Source organism: Eptatretus burgeri, chromosome 13, assembly GCF_056783735.1.
Source record: "Eptatretus burgeri isolate ZD-2024b chromosome 13, Ebu_testis_v1, whole genome shotgun sequence".
NCBI lineage: Eukaryota > Metazoa > Chordata > Myxini > Myxiniformes > Myxinidae > Eptatretus > Eptatretus burgeri.
The window spans coordinates 15,163,483-15,181,942 of NC_140973.1; the positions used below are offsets into that span (position 1 = coordinate 15,163,483).

At 42.7% G+C, this 18,460-nt stretch overlaps 1 protein-coding gene across 2 annotated transcripts in view; it reads left to right on the forward strand.

Annotated features, from left to right (window-relative positions):
• LOC147013906 (uncharacterized) overlaps window positions 1–18,460 on the forward strand; it is a 79,221-nt gene that overhangs the window by 23,534 nt on the left and 37,227 nt on the right. For both annotated transcript variants that reach the window (XM_085851233.1, XM_085851234.1), the window contains 3 exons: window positions 10,459–11,163; window positions 11,901–12,680; window positions 16,574–17,272. In XM_085851233.1, coding sequence (XP_085707359.1) covers window positions 10,459–11,163; window positions 11,901–12,680; window positions 16,574–17,272 — 2,184 coding nt within the window. The remainder of the gene's footprint in view (window positions 1–10,458; window positions 11,164–11,900; window positions 12,681–16,573; window positions 17,273–18,460) is intronic.

The window sequence follows — 18,460 nt, forward strand, 5'->3', positions numbered from 1 at the left end:
TTCCATAGCCGTAACAATATATTGTCGCAATCCTGGCGGTTCAGTTAATTCCCCCGACTCGATTGTCGTGGATGGGCGGTTAACACCAAACTCGGCCGTATCACCCAGCGGTTTTCCTTGGAGGCGATCACGTGAACCTCGGAGATTATCGCGCGCACGTGATGGTTAACGGTTAGGATGTACCAAAGGCGTTCACCAGGATGGTAGCACAAGGGCTTTATACTCAAACCCACAACAGATACAAGCAACTTATAAATACGGGTTTTTAATGAAAATCAAATATTTAGAATGGTAATAATAATAAGGCACTTCCTTCGGAACTGACTGAAAGCAGAACGTGAGGTAAACTAAATCTAATTTCCTATTTGAGGCGCCTCCGCACTCGCACAAAAAACGGACAAGGGGAAAAGAATAAATAAAAGAAAAATCCTCCCTTTCTCACCGCACTTAGCTTCGCGTCCAGAAGTGATCTTTTTAGACTTGACGATCAAACCGTGTCGTCTCTCGTAGCGGGAAACGCACAGGAGGCAATTCGGAGATGGCACTCGACATCAGGGCTCAAGAACTACGGTGTAGCTTCTCACGAGCGAATATGCCGACCGTTCCTCTCTTGCACCTGGTCTGTTCACACCGATTGCCCACACGACGAGACTATTTCTGAGACCCCGTGATCAGGCCATGAGGCACGCTCCCCTTCCCTCCTCAAAAACGTACACTCTTCACGGCTCAACTGAACAGTCAATGGTTCGCGTCTTGCTACAGCACGCGGGCAAATTCGCACAGCACGAACATGAGAATCGTGCAGCCTTCTTCGTCCTGTCGAAGAGAAGCAACCGTAATGCCCTTCTCTTCCAACCGCCATCTCCTCACTCACATCACCGCCGAACCTTCTGACGTCCACCGATCAATCAGTCTTGGGGCGTGGCTTGTTGGCACGAAGCAAGAAGGCGGGGTTTCTGCCTGCTCGGTCGCTTGGTTTCTGTTATAAAAACGTGATTCTTGTAATTGCTGGCTTGTAAATGCAAAAACCATATGAAAATGTCATGGGGTAATCACATACCGGGCCAAATTAGTCTGAGACCCTACCGAATGAACACAGCACCCCCCCCCCCCCAACCTCTGTGTTGGCAGGTAACACTTAAGCTCACAGTTTCCCTACTTGATTTACATTGAGATATCTCCTACATGTCCACAGACCAAGCAACTCTATACAATCCTATCTTTCCGATGAAATTCCTCAATCTACCCCCATAACCGTATATATATATATATATATATATATATATATATATATATATATATATATATATATATATATATATATATATATATATATATATATATATATATATATATATATATATATATATTGGGGAGAACAAGTATTTGATACACTGCCGATTTTGCAGGTTTTCCCACTGAGAAAGCACGTAGAGGTCTGTAATTTTTATAATAGGTACACTTCAACTGTGAAAGATGGAATATAAAACAAAAATCCTGAAAATCACATTGTATGATTTTTAAATAATTAATTTGCATGTTATTGCATGAAATAAGTATTTGATACATCAGAAAAACAGAACTTAATATTTGGTACAGAAACCTTTGTTTGCAATTACAGAGATCAGACGTTTCCTGAAGTTCTTAACCAGGTTTGCACAGACTGCAGCAGGGATTTTGGCCCAATCCTCCATACAGATCTTCTCCAGATCCTTCAGGTTTTGGTTGCTGTCACTGGGCAACACAGACTTTCAGCTCCCTCCAAAGATTTTCTATTGGGTTCAGGTCTGGAGACTGGCTCGGCCACTCCAGGACCTTGAGATGCTTCTTACGGAGCCACTCTTTAGTTGCCCTGGCTGTGTGTTTCGGGTCGTTGTCATGCTGGAAGACCCAGCCACGCCCCATCTTCAATGCTCTTGTTGAGGGAAGGAGGTTGTTGACCAAGATCTCGCGATACATGGCCCCATCCATCCTCCCCTCAATACGGTGCAGTCATCTTGTTCCCTTTGCAGAAAAGCATCCCCAAAGAATGATGTTTCCACCTCCATGCTTCACGGTTGGGATGGTGTTCTTGGGGGTTGTACTCATCCTTCTTCTTCCTCCAAACACGGCGAGTGGAGTTTAAACCAAAAAGCTCTATTTTGGTCTCATCAGACCACATGACCTTCTCTCATTCCTCCTCTGGATCATCCAGATGGTCATTGGCGAACTTCAGACGGGCCTGGACATGCGCTGGCTTGAGCAGAGGGACCTTGCGTGCACTGCAGGATTTTAATCCATGACGGCGTAGTGTGTTACTTATGGTTTTCTTTGATACTGTAGTCTCAGCTCTCTTCAGGTCATTGACCAGGTCCTGCCGTGTCGTTCTGGGCTGATCCCTCACCTTTCTCATGATCATTGAGGCTCCACGAGGTGAGATCTTGCATGGAGCCCCAGACCGAGGGAGATTGACTGTAATCTTGAACTTCTTTCATTTTCTAATAATTGCAGCAACAGTTGTTGCCTTCTCACCAAGCTGCTTGCCTATTGTCCTATAGCCCATCCCAGCCTTGTGCAAGTCTACAATTTTGTCCCTGATGTCCTTAAACAGCTCTCTGGTCTTGCCCATTGTGGAGAGGTTGGAGTCTGATTGATGGAGTGTGGACAGCTGTCTTTTATGCAGATAACGAGTTCAAACAGGTGCAGTTAATGCAGGTAATGAGTGGAGAATGGGAGGGCTTCTTAAAGACAAAACTAACAGGTCTGAGAGCCGGAATTCTTTCTGGTTGGTAGGTGATCACATACTTATTTCATGCAATAAAATGCAAATTAATTATTTAAAAATCATACAATGTGATTTTCAGGACTTTTGTTTAAGATTCCGTCTTTCACAGTTGAAGTGTTCCTATGATAAAAATTACAGACCTCTACGTGCTTTGTAAGTGGGAAAACCTGCAAAATTGGCAGTGTATCAAATACTGTGTGTGTGTGTGTGTGTGTGTGTGTGTGTGTGTGTGTGTGTGTGTGTGTGTGTGTGTGTGTGTGTGTGTGTGTGTGTGTGTGTGTGTGTGTGTGTGTGTGTGTGTATTAGTGAGATTGAAATATGAGTTTCGTGTGTATTATTTATGTATTGGAACGTATTCATTACGTAAAATTACGTAACATTCCAGCACACAAACACCAAACAAAACAAGTCATGGCAAGGGTCTGCAATCTCTGATTACTCTTTCTAGTTTTGATTAGTCTTTGTTTCCATGAGTGGTTATCATTATCATCTATCATTTGTTATGTTATATAAATTAAAATGACCATAACTTATCTCTAAATTGGCATTTACAAAATAATAACTGTGGCAAAAAATCGGAGAATTTAAAAGGATGCCTTTTACCTTTAATCCCACTATAATTCAAGGTGTGTGTGTGTTGGGTAGTCGATCCAGTCGAAAAAAAAAGTACTAATTTTTTTTTTTAATTTGTTCTACCCTTATTATCAGTTGGGTCGTCGATCGAGTCGAAAAAAAAAAACTTTTTGAAAAAAAAAAAATTGAAATTTGTTCTACCCTTATCACTTTTTCCGTCAATATGTTTGTCTCTCTGTTCGGTCCAGTGCTCCGTTAATACAATGGCAATTTTGATGAAACTTGGTTGGTAGGTTCATACCATGACCTAGTTGTGTGTAAATGAGAACCGTTGCTATGGACCCATCCGTTGCCTAGCAACGGGACTTTGAAATTTTTGAAAAATCCTAAAAATTCTATTTTTTCAAAAATCGGGCCACGAGCGACTGTGGGCAGTACATTTAGCCATATTGTCAAAAATTTCCAGCCGAATCCTTTGAAAACTGTCAGAGAAGATAGACTTTGAATGAACCCTGGTCGAAAACAATAAAAAAAACGAAGTTCATTATATCTCAGAGACTGAGTCAGATAGACATGAAACTGGTATGGTAGGTTCATGGTATGTCCTAGTTATGTGTGAGATAGAACCGTTGCTATGGACCCCTCCGTTGCCGAGCAACGGCCGAAAAACCTCAATGTGGGGGTATTTTAACGAAAAAACAATCTGCAGCATTAACCCTTGAAGCTTGAATCATGAATTTTCTTGTGCTTAATCCTCAGGTCATTCCCCATCGAACGGGCCCATCGCGTCAGGTTCTATTGGGTAGTCGACTCCCCATGTCCGACTACCGGCTTGTTTGGGTAGTCGATCCAGTCGAAAAAAAAAAAAAAAAAAAAACATTTTGAAATCTGTTCTACCCTTATAATCAGTTTTTCCGTCTATTGTTACGGCTGTGGAAATTCGCATTACACCATAAAAGGCCCGTAAGTGAGATATCTTGATAGGTGCATGTGTAGTTAGCCCAAACCCGTTGTATAGAGGGAATTTATGTGATTCATCCGGGCTGCGACTCTTTGAGTTAGCCATTTTTTCTGTTATATCTTTATTTTGAACCAACCACATCTCAACCGCCATCACACAACAACCAAGCCACCGCCACCATCTACGCTCCCACATCATCGCATCACCGCCATTCCCAAACGGCACCATAATCATCAAACCACCACCGAAAACCCTCCACCACCTTCACCTCTCTCCTTCTACGGCCATTCCCGCACCACCTGTGAACACTGAACGTCGGGCTGTCTCGGGCCCGTTCGGCGTTTGGTGCGAGCCGCGAGCGCGAATGGCAGCCTTTCCGAGGGGAAAATTCGGATCAAAAACGCTACACGCCCACTTCTCCTCCGTCCAATGAGCGAGCGCGGGGCAGCTTGGCCCCGCCTCCAAGCGTGTTTATGTGAAGTCCGTATATGCAAATTTTAGGATCAGGAGAGGTTCACACCCATTTTTGCCCGACCAATGGCTGACCAGGGGGGCGGCGTGGCCCCGCCTCCAATTGCGTTCTGATCCTAAAATTTGCATCTTGGCTTCTCCTGCCCACCTATAAAAAGGCGAGCGCAAGGCGAATTGAGAGTCGGTCGGGTCAGGAGAGTGCAGAACTGAGAAGAGTTGCAGGAAGAGTTGAGTTCTGGAGTTGCCTGGAGAGGGTCGTCGAGAAGTGGCTGTTCGGGACAAGGACGCGTTGCGTTGGTGAAGTTGAGGCGAGTGTGCGCGGTGGAACTGCAGGCAAGGGAGCTCGGGTCCGAGGCAAGAAGGACGGCGGTCGGCGACGAGGTTGCGGTGTGGGATCGCTCGTCTCATCGCGGGACCCAAGCCAGCCATCCACTCCCCCCCCCCCAGGGCATCAACAACCTCCCTTTACCCCACGCTGATAGTGCAAAAGGGGGCCCCGTTCCCACCCCCCCCACACGTGCCAACGAAACCCACCAAGGAGCACGGAGTCGGGGCACAGCCGCGCGGCCACATTTGCGGCTCGCCCGCCAACGCGTCACGAGGACGCGGGTAGGACCCCCCCTCCGGTCTCGCGGACCTGGCCGCTCCTCTTGGTCCCGCGCACATTTGGCCTATGGGCCTGTCTGCCTCCTTGTCTATGAGGGTGGCTTCTTTCCTTTGCTTTTGTGTGAATGTGTGTTGGCGCCGTCTGTGAAGTAAAACTGTATAAGTGTTGCCGTGTGTGCGCGTAGTCGGTATTAACTCTGCGTCGTCGTTGCTTTTATTGTTTCGGTTGCTTTATGTGCATTTTGACTGTATGGCTGTATATACGTGCTTTCCGTGTGCCGGGAAATAAATGTGCATTGTGTGAACTGTTTTCCCGTTTCGCTTCGTCTTTTCTCGAATTGAATCTCCATCCTGCTTCACGTAAAGGGTTCAGAGGGGTGCAAAACGCCCGGTAAATAATCTGAACCGTCGAGGTCGACGATAACACCGCTCTGTTATCCCGATAGTACGGAACGGGCCGCCCAAGCGGCTCGTGTCCAGAGTCGACCTGCGGCGAGGTACGATCGCCTGGTTTACCATCCGCGTGGGTACTTAGGTAGGTCGAGTTTGGCGAACAACCCTATCCTACGCGGGTGGCCGATTGGCACGATCGTGGTGAGGTCGAAAGGCCCACCCGTGACTAGCTCCCGGCGTTGGTCCGAGAGGGTCATGACTGAATTGTCCGTCCGGTGGGCGACGTGCCGCGATTCGAGTTACGTGGCCGTTCGCACGCCGGCGGGCGCGAATTCGCAACAATATGTTTGTCTGTCTGTGTCTGTTGGGTAGTCGATCCAGGCGAAAAAAAAATTTTTTTTTATTTTTGAAATTTGTTCTACCCTTATTTTCAGTTTTTCCGTCGATATGTTTGTCTGTTGGGTACTCGATCCAGTCGAAAAAAAAAAATTATAAATTTGTTCTTCCGTTATTATCAGTTTTTCTGTCTGTCTGTTTGTCTCTGTCTGTCTGTTCGGTCCAGTGCTCCGTTAATACAATGGTAATTTCGATGAAACTTGGTTGGTAGGTTCATACCATGACCTAGTTGTGTGCAAATGAGAACTGCTGCTATGGACACCACCGTGGCCTAGCAAAGGGACTTTGAAATTTTTGAAAAATCATAAAAAAAATTTTTTTTCAAAAATCGGGCCACGAGCGACTGTGGGCAGTACATTCAGCCATATTGTCAAAAATTTCCAGCCAGATCCTATGAAAACTGTCGGAGAAGATAGACTTTGAATGAACCCTGGTCGAAAACAATAAAAAAACGAAGTTCGTTATATCTCAGACGATGAGTCAGATATATATATATAAAACTGGTATGGTAGGTTCATGGTATGTCCTAGTTATGTGTGAGAGAACCATTGCTATGGACCCCTCCATTGCCTAGTAATGGCCGAAAAACCTCTAAATGTGGGGGTATTTTAACGAAAAAACAATCTGCAGCATTAACCCTTGAAGCTAGAATCATGAATTTTCTTGTGCTTCGTCCTCAGGTCATTCCCCATCGAACGGGCCCATCGCGTCAGGTTCTATTGGGTAGGCGACTACCCATGTCTGCCTACCGGCTTGTCTGTCTGTTCGGTCCAGTGCTCTGTTAATACAATGGCGATTTCGATGAAACTTGGTTGGTAGGTTCATACCATGACCTAGTTGTGTGCAAATGAGAACCGTTGCTATGGACACCACCATTGCCTCGCAACGGGATTCTGAAATTTTAGAAAAATCATGAAAAAAATATTTTTTCAAAAATCGGGCCATGAGGTACTGTGGGCAGTACATTCAGCCATATTGTCAAAAATTTCCAGCCGGATCCTATGAAAACTGTCGGAGAAGATAGAGTTTGAATGAACCCTGGTCGAAAACAATAAAAAAACGAAGTTCGTTATATCTCAGAGACTATGAGTCAGATATACATGAAACTGGTATGATAGGTTCATGGTATATCCTACTTATGTGTGAGAAAGAACCGTTGCTATGGACCCCTCCGTTGCCTAGCAACGGCCGAAAAAACCTCTAAATGTGGGGGTATTTTAACAAAAAAACAATCTGCAGCATTAACCCTTGAAGCCAGAATCATGAATTTTATTGTGCTTCATCCTCAGGTAATTCCCCATCGAACGGGCCCATCGCATCAGGTTATATTGGGTAGTCGACTACCCATGTCCGCCTACCGGCTTGTTCGGTAGTCGATCCAGTCGAGAAAAAAATTTATTTTTTTGAAATTTGTTCTACCCTTATTGTCAGTTTTTCCGTCAATATGTTTGTCTGTCTGTCCCTCTGTTCGGTCCAGTGCTCCGTTAATACAATGGCGATTTCGATGAAACTTGGTTGGTAGGTTCATACCATGACCTAGTTGTGTGCAAATGAGAACCGTTGCTCTGCACACCACCGTTGCCTAGCGACGGGACTTTGAAATTTTTGAAAAATCATTAAAAAATTATTTTTTCAAAAATCGGGCCACGAGCGACTGGGCAGTACATTCAGCCATATTGTCAAAAATTTCCAGCCGGATTCTATGAAAACTGTCAGAGAAGATAGACTTTGAATGAACCCTGGTCGAAAACAATAAATAAACGAAGTTCATTATATCTCAGCGACTATGAGTCAGATATACATGAAACTGGTATGGTAGGTTCCTGGTATGTCCTAGTTATGTGTGAGAAAGAACCGTTGCTATGGACCACTCCGTTGCCTAGCAACGGCCGAAAAACCTCTAAATGTGGGGGTATTTTCACGAAAAAACAATCTACAGCATTAACCCTTGAAGCTAGAATCATGAATTTTCTTGTGCTTAATCCTCAGGTCATTCCCCATCGAACGGGCCCATCGCGTCAGGTTATATTGGGTAGTCGACTTCCCATGTCCGGCTCCTGGCTTATTTATTTGTTTGACTTCTGTGCACCCCTTAACTGTTGGCCGGAATGAGTTGAAGACTCGTGGTTGTACTCGGAGTGTGCACGTGAAGGTTTTAGGTGGTTTAAAACGATTCATAGCTCAGGGGTTCAGGGTTGGGGGAAGACCCCATATTGTCTCTGTAAATATGTATGGCCTCTCGCCTCTCCAGGGAGAGGGTATTACAAGTCGTAATAAAATACTCCAATTCTGGGGCAATTATCCCATCCGTAAGGATTGGTTCTTTGCGACTAATTATAATGATAAGTTTTAAAGTCATGATCATAATGCTGTAGTTTATTTGTGTCCTTTTTAACAAAGTGAAACGTTATTTTTAATTCCATGTTTTGATACATGAAGTGTTTCAACCCCATTATCTCCTATGGTTGTATTCCTTTGCAAAAAATACCAATAGATATTAGGAGAGTTGACCTGCTTGCTGTTTCCATCTCTATAGCTAGCCCATGCCGCTTGGTCCCCAGGTTTGAATTCCTTCTACTGTGTGGATTTGTCACTGTCTAGTCATCGTAAAAAAACTGGTTGTCGTTGGGATATTCAAAAATGAAGGCACCACTGATCCTTCGTCTAGGTGCCAAGCAAGAAAAGCTTATCTCAAACAGTTCAACCACAAAGGATCTTAATTTGGGATTTTGCAGGCATCCATGCTAGTTGGTGGTCCCTTCGGTTTTGAATATATAGCCGTCTAATATCTTTGTAATCCATTACTAAAAGATGGGTCTCTGTGTGTCATGCTTTGTTATAAAGGGTTCTTGCTGTCGTGGAGTAATAAAAATGGTACTGTTGGAAAGCTAATTAACGATTTACTTGGATAGAAAGCTAATACTCGATTTATGGAATTGGAACAAAAATGTGCATGTGTTTTATGGTAAAAATGCTAGTTTTAAAAGCCCGTCTTTCCGATATTGGAGAAGAAGAAGAAGAAGGACTTGGAGCTTTGACGCAGCAGTTTTAACGGCATGACAGTGGGAACCCTTTAAAATAAAGGATGACAGCCACGGAAGGAGCATGCAAGATCTTCTTCTTCCTCTTTCAGCTTGCTCCCGTTGGGGGTCGCCACAGCGGACCAACTGTCTCCATTTCGCTCTATCCTCCACATCTTCCATTGATTGACACTCCAACCAACCAAGCTGTTATTTTTTTGTTAGCATTAATCTACAAGAACAGACTGAACAGACCAACGGGATTTATTAGAAGAAGGAGCACGCAAGATGGTAGATAGTAATATACTTCTCAAAGCAATACAAAAATATATGTACAAGGACACGGAAGGAGTGCACGTGACGACGACGACGACGACAGCAGAAACATCAATTCCATGTTATGAAAGATCCTTTTTTCATGCATTTTACATCCCCATTGAAACTCAGATATACATACTATATGTTTGTGAAGCACAACGTGCTTTCTTGATTTTCTTCGTGTTTTTTTTGTATATAAAGTCGAGGCTTGTGGAAGAGCTTTTGATAAAACCAGTCAGCAAAGCGATGGATAGGCATGGTTAGTTCATCTAAAACTAGAGTGGTGTTTCGTAATAATTCGACAAATGCATCCAATGCATGTACAAGCTTGACCACGATCTGAAGATCACTGTAAAAACTAGAATGGCACTTGGTAGAGCGCTTACCTCCACTTGGCTGAAGAGCTTACGTTTTGTATCCCGCTGATATACTGGATTTGCATCTGGACTTTAACCAAAGTCTAATCAGCTTTGTTCTCGTCATCATTTGCCCTATTTCATGGTGAAGAATCATTAAAACAAATTCTTGTATGTGGATCCGGAATTGGATCTTCACCAAAATCTAAACAATTTGTCCTCGTCACACACCCGACCTCTCCACCAAATTTCGTCCGAATCTGTCCATATCTTTTTTGATATGCTGCTCACAAACAGACAGAAAAATGGGGGTGAAAACATAATCTCCGTCCACCTTCGGTGGCGTAGGTAACAAGTAGCTGCTTTACTAATGACTTCTTAATATGAACTGCACTGTTCTGTTGTTATTTCTGGTTTGTCATTATTCTGTTGTTTCTATATGAATTTATTAACTGTTGTTTTTTCCTATATATATATATATATATATATATATATATATATATATATATATATATATATATATATATATATATATATATATATATATATATGTATATTTCTCCATTTTAGCTCATGTTCATGTTCTTCCATCATTTTCAGGACATCATATTGGAAGCTCTCCACACCAGATGACGCCTCAACAAATAATAGGAACTTCTTCGTCGGAAGAGGAAGATGAAGAGCTAGACATCTACACCGCAGCACCCGTGGAGAGTCACAAGGCAGAGGCCAAATATCCTGATCGTCCCACAGTACCTAACCGTCATCTGCCATATGTAGTGGATAGTGACAGTGATGATGAAGAAAGCGATGGAAGCACAATGCTTGGGCATATACCGAATGATTTATTAGAAGAGATGAATAAGTTGGCAAAAGGAATCCAAAGAAGCTCAGAAGGCTCACCTTGGAAAGCAGTCGATGAGAAATGTGAGTTGGAAGAACGGGGTAGCGGGAAGAAAGAGTTAGAAAAAGAAATTGATTTAAGCAAAAAGCAAGAAGAAGAAGAAGATGAGGATGAAGAAGTGAGGGAACGAGATGAACGATTGCTTGAGATGATACAAATGGCAAAAGATCCCCCACAACGACTCCCAAGCCCTCACGTCCAATCTGGCAATGAAAAGTACGAACCTGAAATTCAATCGGCAGACGTGTCGTCTGCAGAGAGGGTGCAGCCAGGTCTTGTAGAAAGGACCTTTCTGCAGCCAACGGCACCACAGATGCCAGATCGTGTGGAAGTGGAAGGTCAAGAAGACTTTGAAGATGTTTCAACCGGTGCAGGGGAGGAGCGAAAAATTCCAAAAGATGGTAAGCCTAGTTTTTTTTGGAATAGTGGAAATCAAATACAAAGGGTATGCCTTTTATGATTGTCTTGCTCGTTTTTTGTTTCTTTGCTACTATACAGTATGCATCTCATTTTGCAGCCTTTCATTCATATCTGGTGAGCTTTTTGTTTTCTCAGATTGCACAATGAAAAGATTGTGTGGTGGGATGGGAGTGGGGGGGGGGGATGTTTTCTAGTGCAGTCTGACTTGAGCTCAGGCCTGTAAGCTTGGGTCTTCCAGATGCATGAAAATGTTTTTGTCACACCAGCTTCCAGCTGCAGGACTTGTGTTCTTGGCATCACTAAACATGTCAATTCTGCTTGGAGAGAATGCTATAAAAACGTGGGGTGGCTGAAACATTGCTTTTGGTGTGATTGGAGGTGATGTGCACAGACTAGTAATTCGTCTTGCAAGTAGATAAGCAAAAGGAAAACTTGACCAAGGTTCTGTAAAACAGACGGCCAGAGCTATGATGTTAACTGGTAACATTTTGTGGTGCAGCATCGTGACACTGTGAAACTCATGACCAACAGGCATCATAGCTTACAGAAGAATTTCAAGTCTTTGGGTTTAGGCCCCTTCTGTCTCATGCATTTGATTCGATGTATTCTTTGCCTGCAATCTGTCATCTGTTTTCTGTCCTTTATTTTTTTTTGGCATCTTTCTTTCCTCCACCCCTCCCCTGCCCCCCCCCACCTTTTTTCTAATTTCTGCTTGCAGAACAAGGCTTGGCTTCCTCTGCTGGTGGTGGTATTATGCCTGCCATTTCATCATCTGCTTTCCTTCCTTACACTTCTTCCTTTTCTGCTTCTGCTTCAAATGGCATTTCTTCACTCAACCAGACAACTCCAGTCGCTAGCGTGCGGCCTAGCATCAGCTCTAGCAGCATTGAAACCGTCTCGAGTGAATCTCTAACGGAAGGTCACATATCTCCATCGTATGCATCACAACCTTGTGCATTGCCCTTGTATGCAGCACTTTGTTCCCAGCCCTCACTTGGTCTTGCATCAGCCGACGACCCTGGCCATTTCTGGGTCAAAACAAATGGCGATGCATCATCCGCAAGCCACACAGTAAGCTCGACCTATGATGAGGGCTTCCAAAGGCCTGATGATACAAGCCAATCAACAATTTGTGTCATAGATGTGGAAACAAGGCACGGGGGTGAAGTACCATTGGATGACGGGCATTTAGATAATGTAACTCATAAAGGTGTTGTCCCGGAGGTTCGAGAAGATGACAAAATGCATGATGTGTGTCGGATGGATACGTCATCACTCCACACTAATGTTCTTGAGGAAATTTACATGGAAAATACCATTCCAGAGCTTGGGCAGAATATTGATCAAATGGCCAAAGTTGATACAGATACTAAACAGATCCAGGAGTTTGCAGAGAATGCCCAGAACACATGGAAGTATGACGAGGATCATTTGATGGACTTCACTTCTCATTTGGTGGCTTCTCCGCTGATGTCCTCCTCTGTTCAACTTCCTACAGGTATTGTTCATGGCACCCTTTGCAGCTCACTCTTCCACCTTTTCTGTGTTTCTGACCTGAATATCTGGTGCACCTTTCATCCCTGCTTCATCTACAAATTCCAGCTGTTGTCACTTATTTATTACTTGCAAAATCGAAGATTTTTCAAGTACAGGGTGGGGCATTTATATCTGACGGTGTTATTATCCTTATAACTTTTTTGTTTCTAAACCAGATAAAATAAAATTTCGATGCAACATAGGCACATACTTCAAGTTTTAAAAAATCAATTTTGATTCTTTATTTCTTAAAAATTACATCAGACAAATGGGCCCCTTTCAAATTCATGCATTCCACGACGGCGGATCATCATATTGTTCATTACCACAAGCAATGTCTCTTGATCAACAGAGCGGATGGTTGCAGTGATCTTTGCCTTCAATTCATCGACCGATGTTGGATGTTCCTTATAAACTTTGCTCTTCAGAAATCCCCATAGGAAGAAATCTGGTGGAGATAAATCTGCCAAATCAAAGTGTGCCTCATCTGTCATGATGACCTTGTTTGTGAAATTGGCATGCTCATTGCATTTAAAATAATAATAATTTAAAAATGCTCATTGCATTTAAAGTGCTCCATCTTTAAAACCTTTCAAGTATTATCTGTAAAAGAAAGAAAATAATAATTAGTTATGCCAAGACTGCTTCAGGCTAGAAAGATTGCAAATGTGTCAGATATAAATGCCCCACCCTGTATATTGGTCAGTCGATTTTGTTATTCTGTCTGTCTGTCTGTCTGTTTATCGCCGACAGGTCACAATTATTTTAAACCAATCTTTACGAAACTTCACCACATGGTAGAGTTTGGCATAAGCAAGAAGCCTATTGTTTTTGCAGTCAAAAGGTAAACAAATTTGTCAAATTTTAAAATCCTCAATTTTCATCCAATTAACTTGAGATTTTAACAGGATTTATATTTCAGGTCACTGAATTCAACGAGCCAATTATTTTTGAGGTCAACATTGACCAATAGGCCAAAGGTCAACAACTAAGGTGGTATTTCTAAAATCCTCAATTCTCATCCTATTGACTTGAAATTTGAAGACAATTTGCATATCAGGTGACTGAATTCAACCAGCCAATTATTTTTGAGGTCAACATCGACCAAAAGGACAACATAGGCCGAATTTCTAAAATTGTCATTTTTCTTCCGATTGACTTGAAATTTGAAGAGTATTTGGTCATTGAATTCAACCACCAATTCTTTTTGAGGTCAAATGTGTTTGATGGATTTTGCAAGTTTCGTGCTATGCACAACTTCTTATTTTATTTTATTTTTATTTCAAGTTTTCTTTTTTTCTTTTGACCATTACCACTACTAGTTTAATGATCCCAATTATTCCCACCTTACTCTGAGGACAGCTGCAGGAGGTGTTGATTGGCTCATTGTCACGAACGGACTCGCTAGGTCTGATCTGGATGGAGCTGGTACGGGTAGGAATTTGGCTCAGATGCTGGCAAAACTCACCTAGTTTTTAGGTGAACTCACCATCCCCCCTAGGGGGGATGTAGTTTTATTCTCATTAAATGACATAGTTTTGCCAATAGCGATAACTTCACCATCAGCTCCAGAACTGATATATTTCGGTTGAAATTGAGTTATTTTTCTCCCCCACTCCCAAGCCCATCTCCTTCCAAATTTCCAGTTTTTCCTTCCTGAGAGTTTGCCTCTGTATCCATGTTGTCCACCCCATGCATCCTCCCCTACCCCCATCCTCCCCACACATCCCTTATCTGTCCAAATCTTGATTTTGTCCTTCAACCCCACTTTTGGTACCGTCTCTCACTCTCTCTCTCTCTCTTTCTCAGTGTTCTTTCACTCTTCCACGTGCCTTGACTTTGTATTAAAAAATAAAGAAAATCAATTTTAAACTTGAATATAATCATTTGTGAAACGTAATGTGGAGTTCTGAACATTAATAAATCCAAATGGCAATTTAAAACCCGACAGCTTTATGGAATGATTATACTGCATGCCTTCCATAATTAAGTAATAAATTGCAACGAATCACTGGCATGTTTCATCCTCACAGCAAAATTCATTTATTGGAGTAATTAATTTTTTTTAAAAACATGCTCTCTCGACAAAGTACTACTTGCTATACATAATGTTGAAAAACGAAACTCTTTGGATATCCTCAGTTTATTTATTTATTTATTTATTTTGTACACCGAGTCTCGACTCGTGGAATAGCTTGAGTTTAATGGAAAGGGAGAAACACCAATAGCAGATAATAAGTGAGAGTGAGATCAAAGGGATGGAGAGAACATGTGCACTCAAGCTGAATGAAACACAGAAAGAAGAGGAAAGTGGGGAGGAAACAGAAAAGGAACAAACCTACCGACAACTAATAAACAAAAAGACATGAGGAAGAGGGGGAAAACTACAATAACATTGAAAAAGGAGTGATTGGGAATGGTGTACTTTGAGGTATAAGAGATCTTGAGTATGCACATGGATGACCTGAGGTAGTAGTGAACAGCCGTCTTGAAGCTCAGGAGGGAAGAATGCGACTGAACAGACCGAGGAAGTTAGTTCCTGATGAGAGAAAATAGGAACAAATGAGTGGAGGTGAGTTGGGAGCAAATAAGAAGAGGGTTACTTGCTGAGCATGTATACCCTGTAGAAACCTGGGAGGGACAGAACCATTAATTACTGTGTGGATGAAGTGTTGTGGCACTAAAAAAAAAAAGTCGATGCATAGATTAGAGGGATTGCAGATCATGAGCAAGACACCACATCGAACAATGCAGAGAATTGGATAGATCATAGTAGATCTGGGAATGACCGACCAAGATTAAAGAAGATCTGCATGTGGACTCAGCACACTCATTCACATACAATCCCTTCCTTTTAGAAAGGGCAAGGCTCATGAGTAATATTGAGTCATTTATTTGGTATTCTAAACTGTTAAAGTTTCACATTTGCTGGACAGTCTGAGGGATACCTATTTGTTACATCCACAAATATGGTGTGAATTTTAACCCCTCTCTCATCGGCACAATATACCAATGTACCCATCAGTCCGACCACAACTCCCACTCCCTCGCAGTGCAATAAATACAGAATAAACAAGGACACTCAGTAGAGCGCATACCTCTGCCACGTCCTGCCTGATCCACGAGAACATATCGAGCCCAATACATGTATGAAATATCATGCTATGCAGTATTACATCGTTTTTGGCACTCTCCATGGCGAAGAACCACTTTAAAATTAAATAATTTTCTTATCCAGATCTGGATTCGGATCTTCACGAAAATTGAATCATTTCTTCCTCGTCATACACACAACCTGTCCACCAAGTTTCATCCGAATCCATCCACAACTTTTGATATATCGTGCTATTTATAGTTTTCACACTATCTCTCAATGGTGAAGAATCACTTAAATAATAATTCTAGTAATCTGATTCGGATTCAGATCTTCAAAAAATCTAATTAGTTTGTCCTTGTCACACACCCAACCTGTCCACAAAATTTCATCCGGATCCGTCCACAACTTTTTGAGTTATCCTATACTTGTGTACGCAAACAAACAAACAGACAGAGAAGGGTGAAAACATAACCTCCTTCACCTTCAAGTGGCGGAGCTAATAACTCCTGTGTGGGAATCTAAACAGTAGGGCTATGTATTGTCAGGAAATAAATAAAAAATTTTGTCTTGTAAAATTTTCAGGAAGCGCTTTATTTATTTGTGATTTTAAAGTAGACTACATCATTGTCTGTCTGAGTGTGATACTGCACGGTTTTCTCTCTCTGTCTTGGGATCTAATCTTTTGCTCTCTGCCTTTCCACCTCCTGCACCTTTTTTATTTTCCCCTTTGCTGACCTGCCCTGCTGCATGTTTGCCAGACAAACCTTCCATTTCTGCAAGCCTTGCTTCCCGGAATGAAACCCAGTCCGCTCCTGCAGCTCATCACAGCGGTGGCTCTGACTCTTCAAGCTGCTCAGATGAGTCTGGTTCCTCAGATGGCTCTGCTGGCTCGGTGGTGCAAGCTGCAGTGTGGCAAGATGCGGGTTCATTTGCAGCAATGAACGTGCCACAAGAGATGCATGAAGAACTGGATGATGATGATGATGATGATAATGAAGAAGAAGTGCAGGAAGTAAAGGAATCAAATATAGGCAGAGATGTTGAGATGAACAGTCCCGATTCTGAGCCTTTCTTGGTGGTATGTAGAGCCGGAGAGAAAGCTGCCAATGGAGATGAGTCGCCCGAGTTGAGTGACTCTCCCAAATCTGAGCCACTCTCTCCAGGCATTGAAATCCCAGAACGTTCCGAATTTGGACCTTTCTCTGTGCCGACACGGGATCCCTATACAGGGAGTGATACTGGACCAGAGACCGATAATTTGAAAACCCAAGATGACATAGAACCAGTTATGGAGGCACCTTCAGACGTTTGCCTCGCATTAGAAGAAGCTTTACAAGAGGAGAAGGGCGGACGTGATGGCTTCGTGGAAACTGAAGGTTTAGCAGATCCTGGGGCTATCACTCGAAAAGATCAAAGACCGAGGGATGAACAGCCACATTCTTCAACAAATGTTGCTGGTAATCACCATAATTGGAGAAGATTTTCTTTTGAAACCTATCATAAAATGATATCTTCAGCTTTCTTCGCTTTATTGTTTCCAAAGATTTTACAGCTCTTGTGCTCCATCTTGTCAACACTTAATTGGAATTATTTACTTATTTACTTATTTGGACCATTATTATTTTCTTTATTCTGAGAATTTGTTGGCGGCTACTGTGTAGTTAGTTATTCAACTTGATGAAAAGTAGGATTTCGGCTTCAGAGCAGTGTGTTGTGAAGGTCATTAGAGTACATTGTTGCTTTGAAAGGGCCAGATGGCCGTCTGACACCGGCAGATCATTGCCAACAGTGTGCCCAACGATGCTGCGGAGGCTTTAGAGGCCTCGGCATTTGTCGTTGGATCTCCTCGGCTTGTCAGGGATCAAGCCATTTGTTATCCCCTCCGAAGCTGAAGATCTTTTGTCCTGTAATTCCATGGTGTAGTTTTGCGTTTCCCATTTCGAATGACGGCGATTAAACCAATCGCCCTAATTTGGAAAGGTGGACACCTTTGTATGCTGATTAAACACGAAAGGGTTAGCGCAGATCTTGTGCGGGCCCTTTGCATTGACATTGCGCAATCACCTGCATCCATTGTTTTGAATCGGTGCTGTATATACATCCAGGCAGGCTGGTGAGTCAAGGGCTAAAAGAATTGCAAAAGTGATTTACATCAAGGACGACAAAAAAAACGTTTTTGTTTTTTTCATTGTCGGGCGCAGCCTTTTGTTTTTCAAGAGTGAAAAAACAGAGGGTAGAGATGGAGGGATGACGTGATCTTTGCTTTGTAAGTTTTTGTCAGTGATTCAACACTGTTACAGAGGCTCCCAGGAGATGTTGAATACAAGAAAATGAATTAAAAGCAAGATTAGGTCGAGATATGCAAAATCTCATCTTTAAATTGAAGGCTCATAACGGTGAATAAATAAATAAATAAAAATTTGAAGGGATACGTCTGCTGTTTTTTTGTTTGCCATGTCGGATGCGCTATCTCCCTCGAATCCGATTGTGGCACACAAAGCAATGCTCTTGTCGTGTCCCATAGAAATGGTGTGTTGCCGTCTGCAAAGCAATTTGCTGTGCTAATCGTCATCCCCCGGGATCTCATCATGCAGTCTTTGTGGGGTGCTGGGGAGAAGGAAGGGGTGGTTGGTCTGAGTGCATTG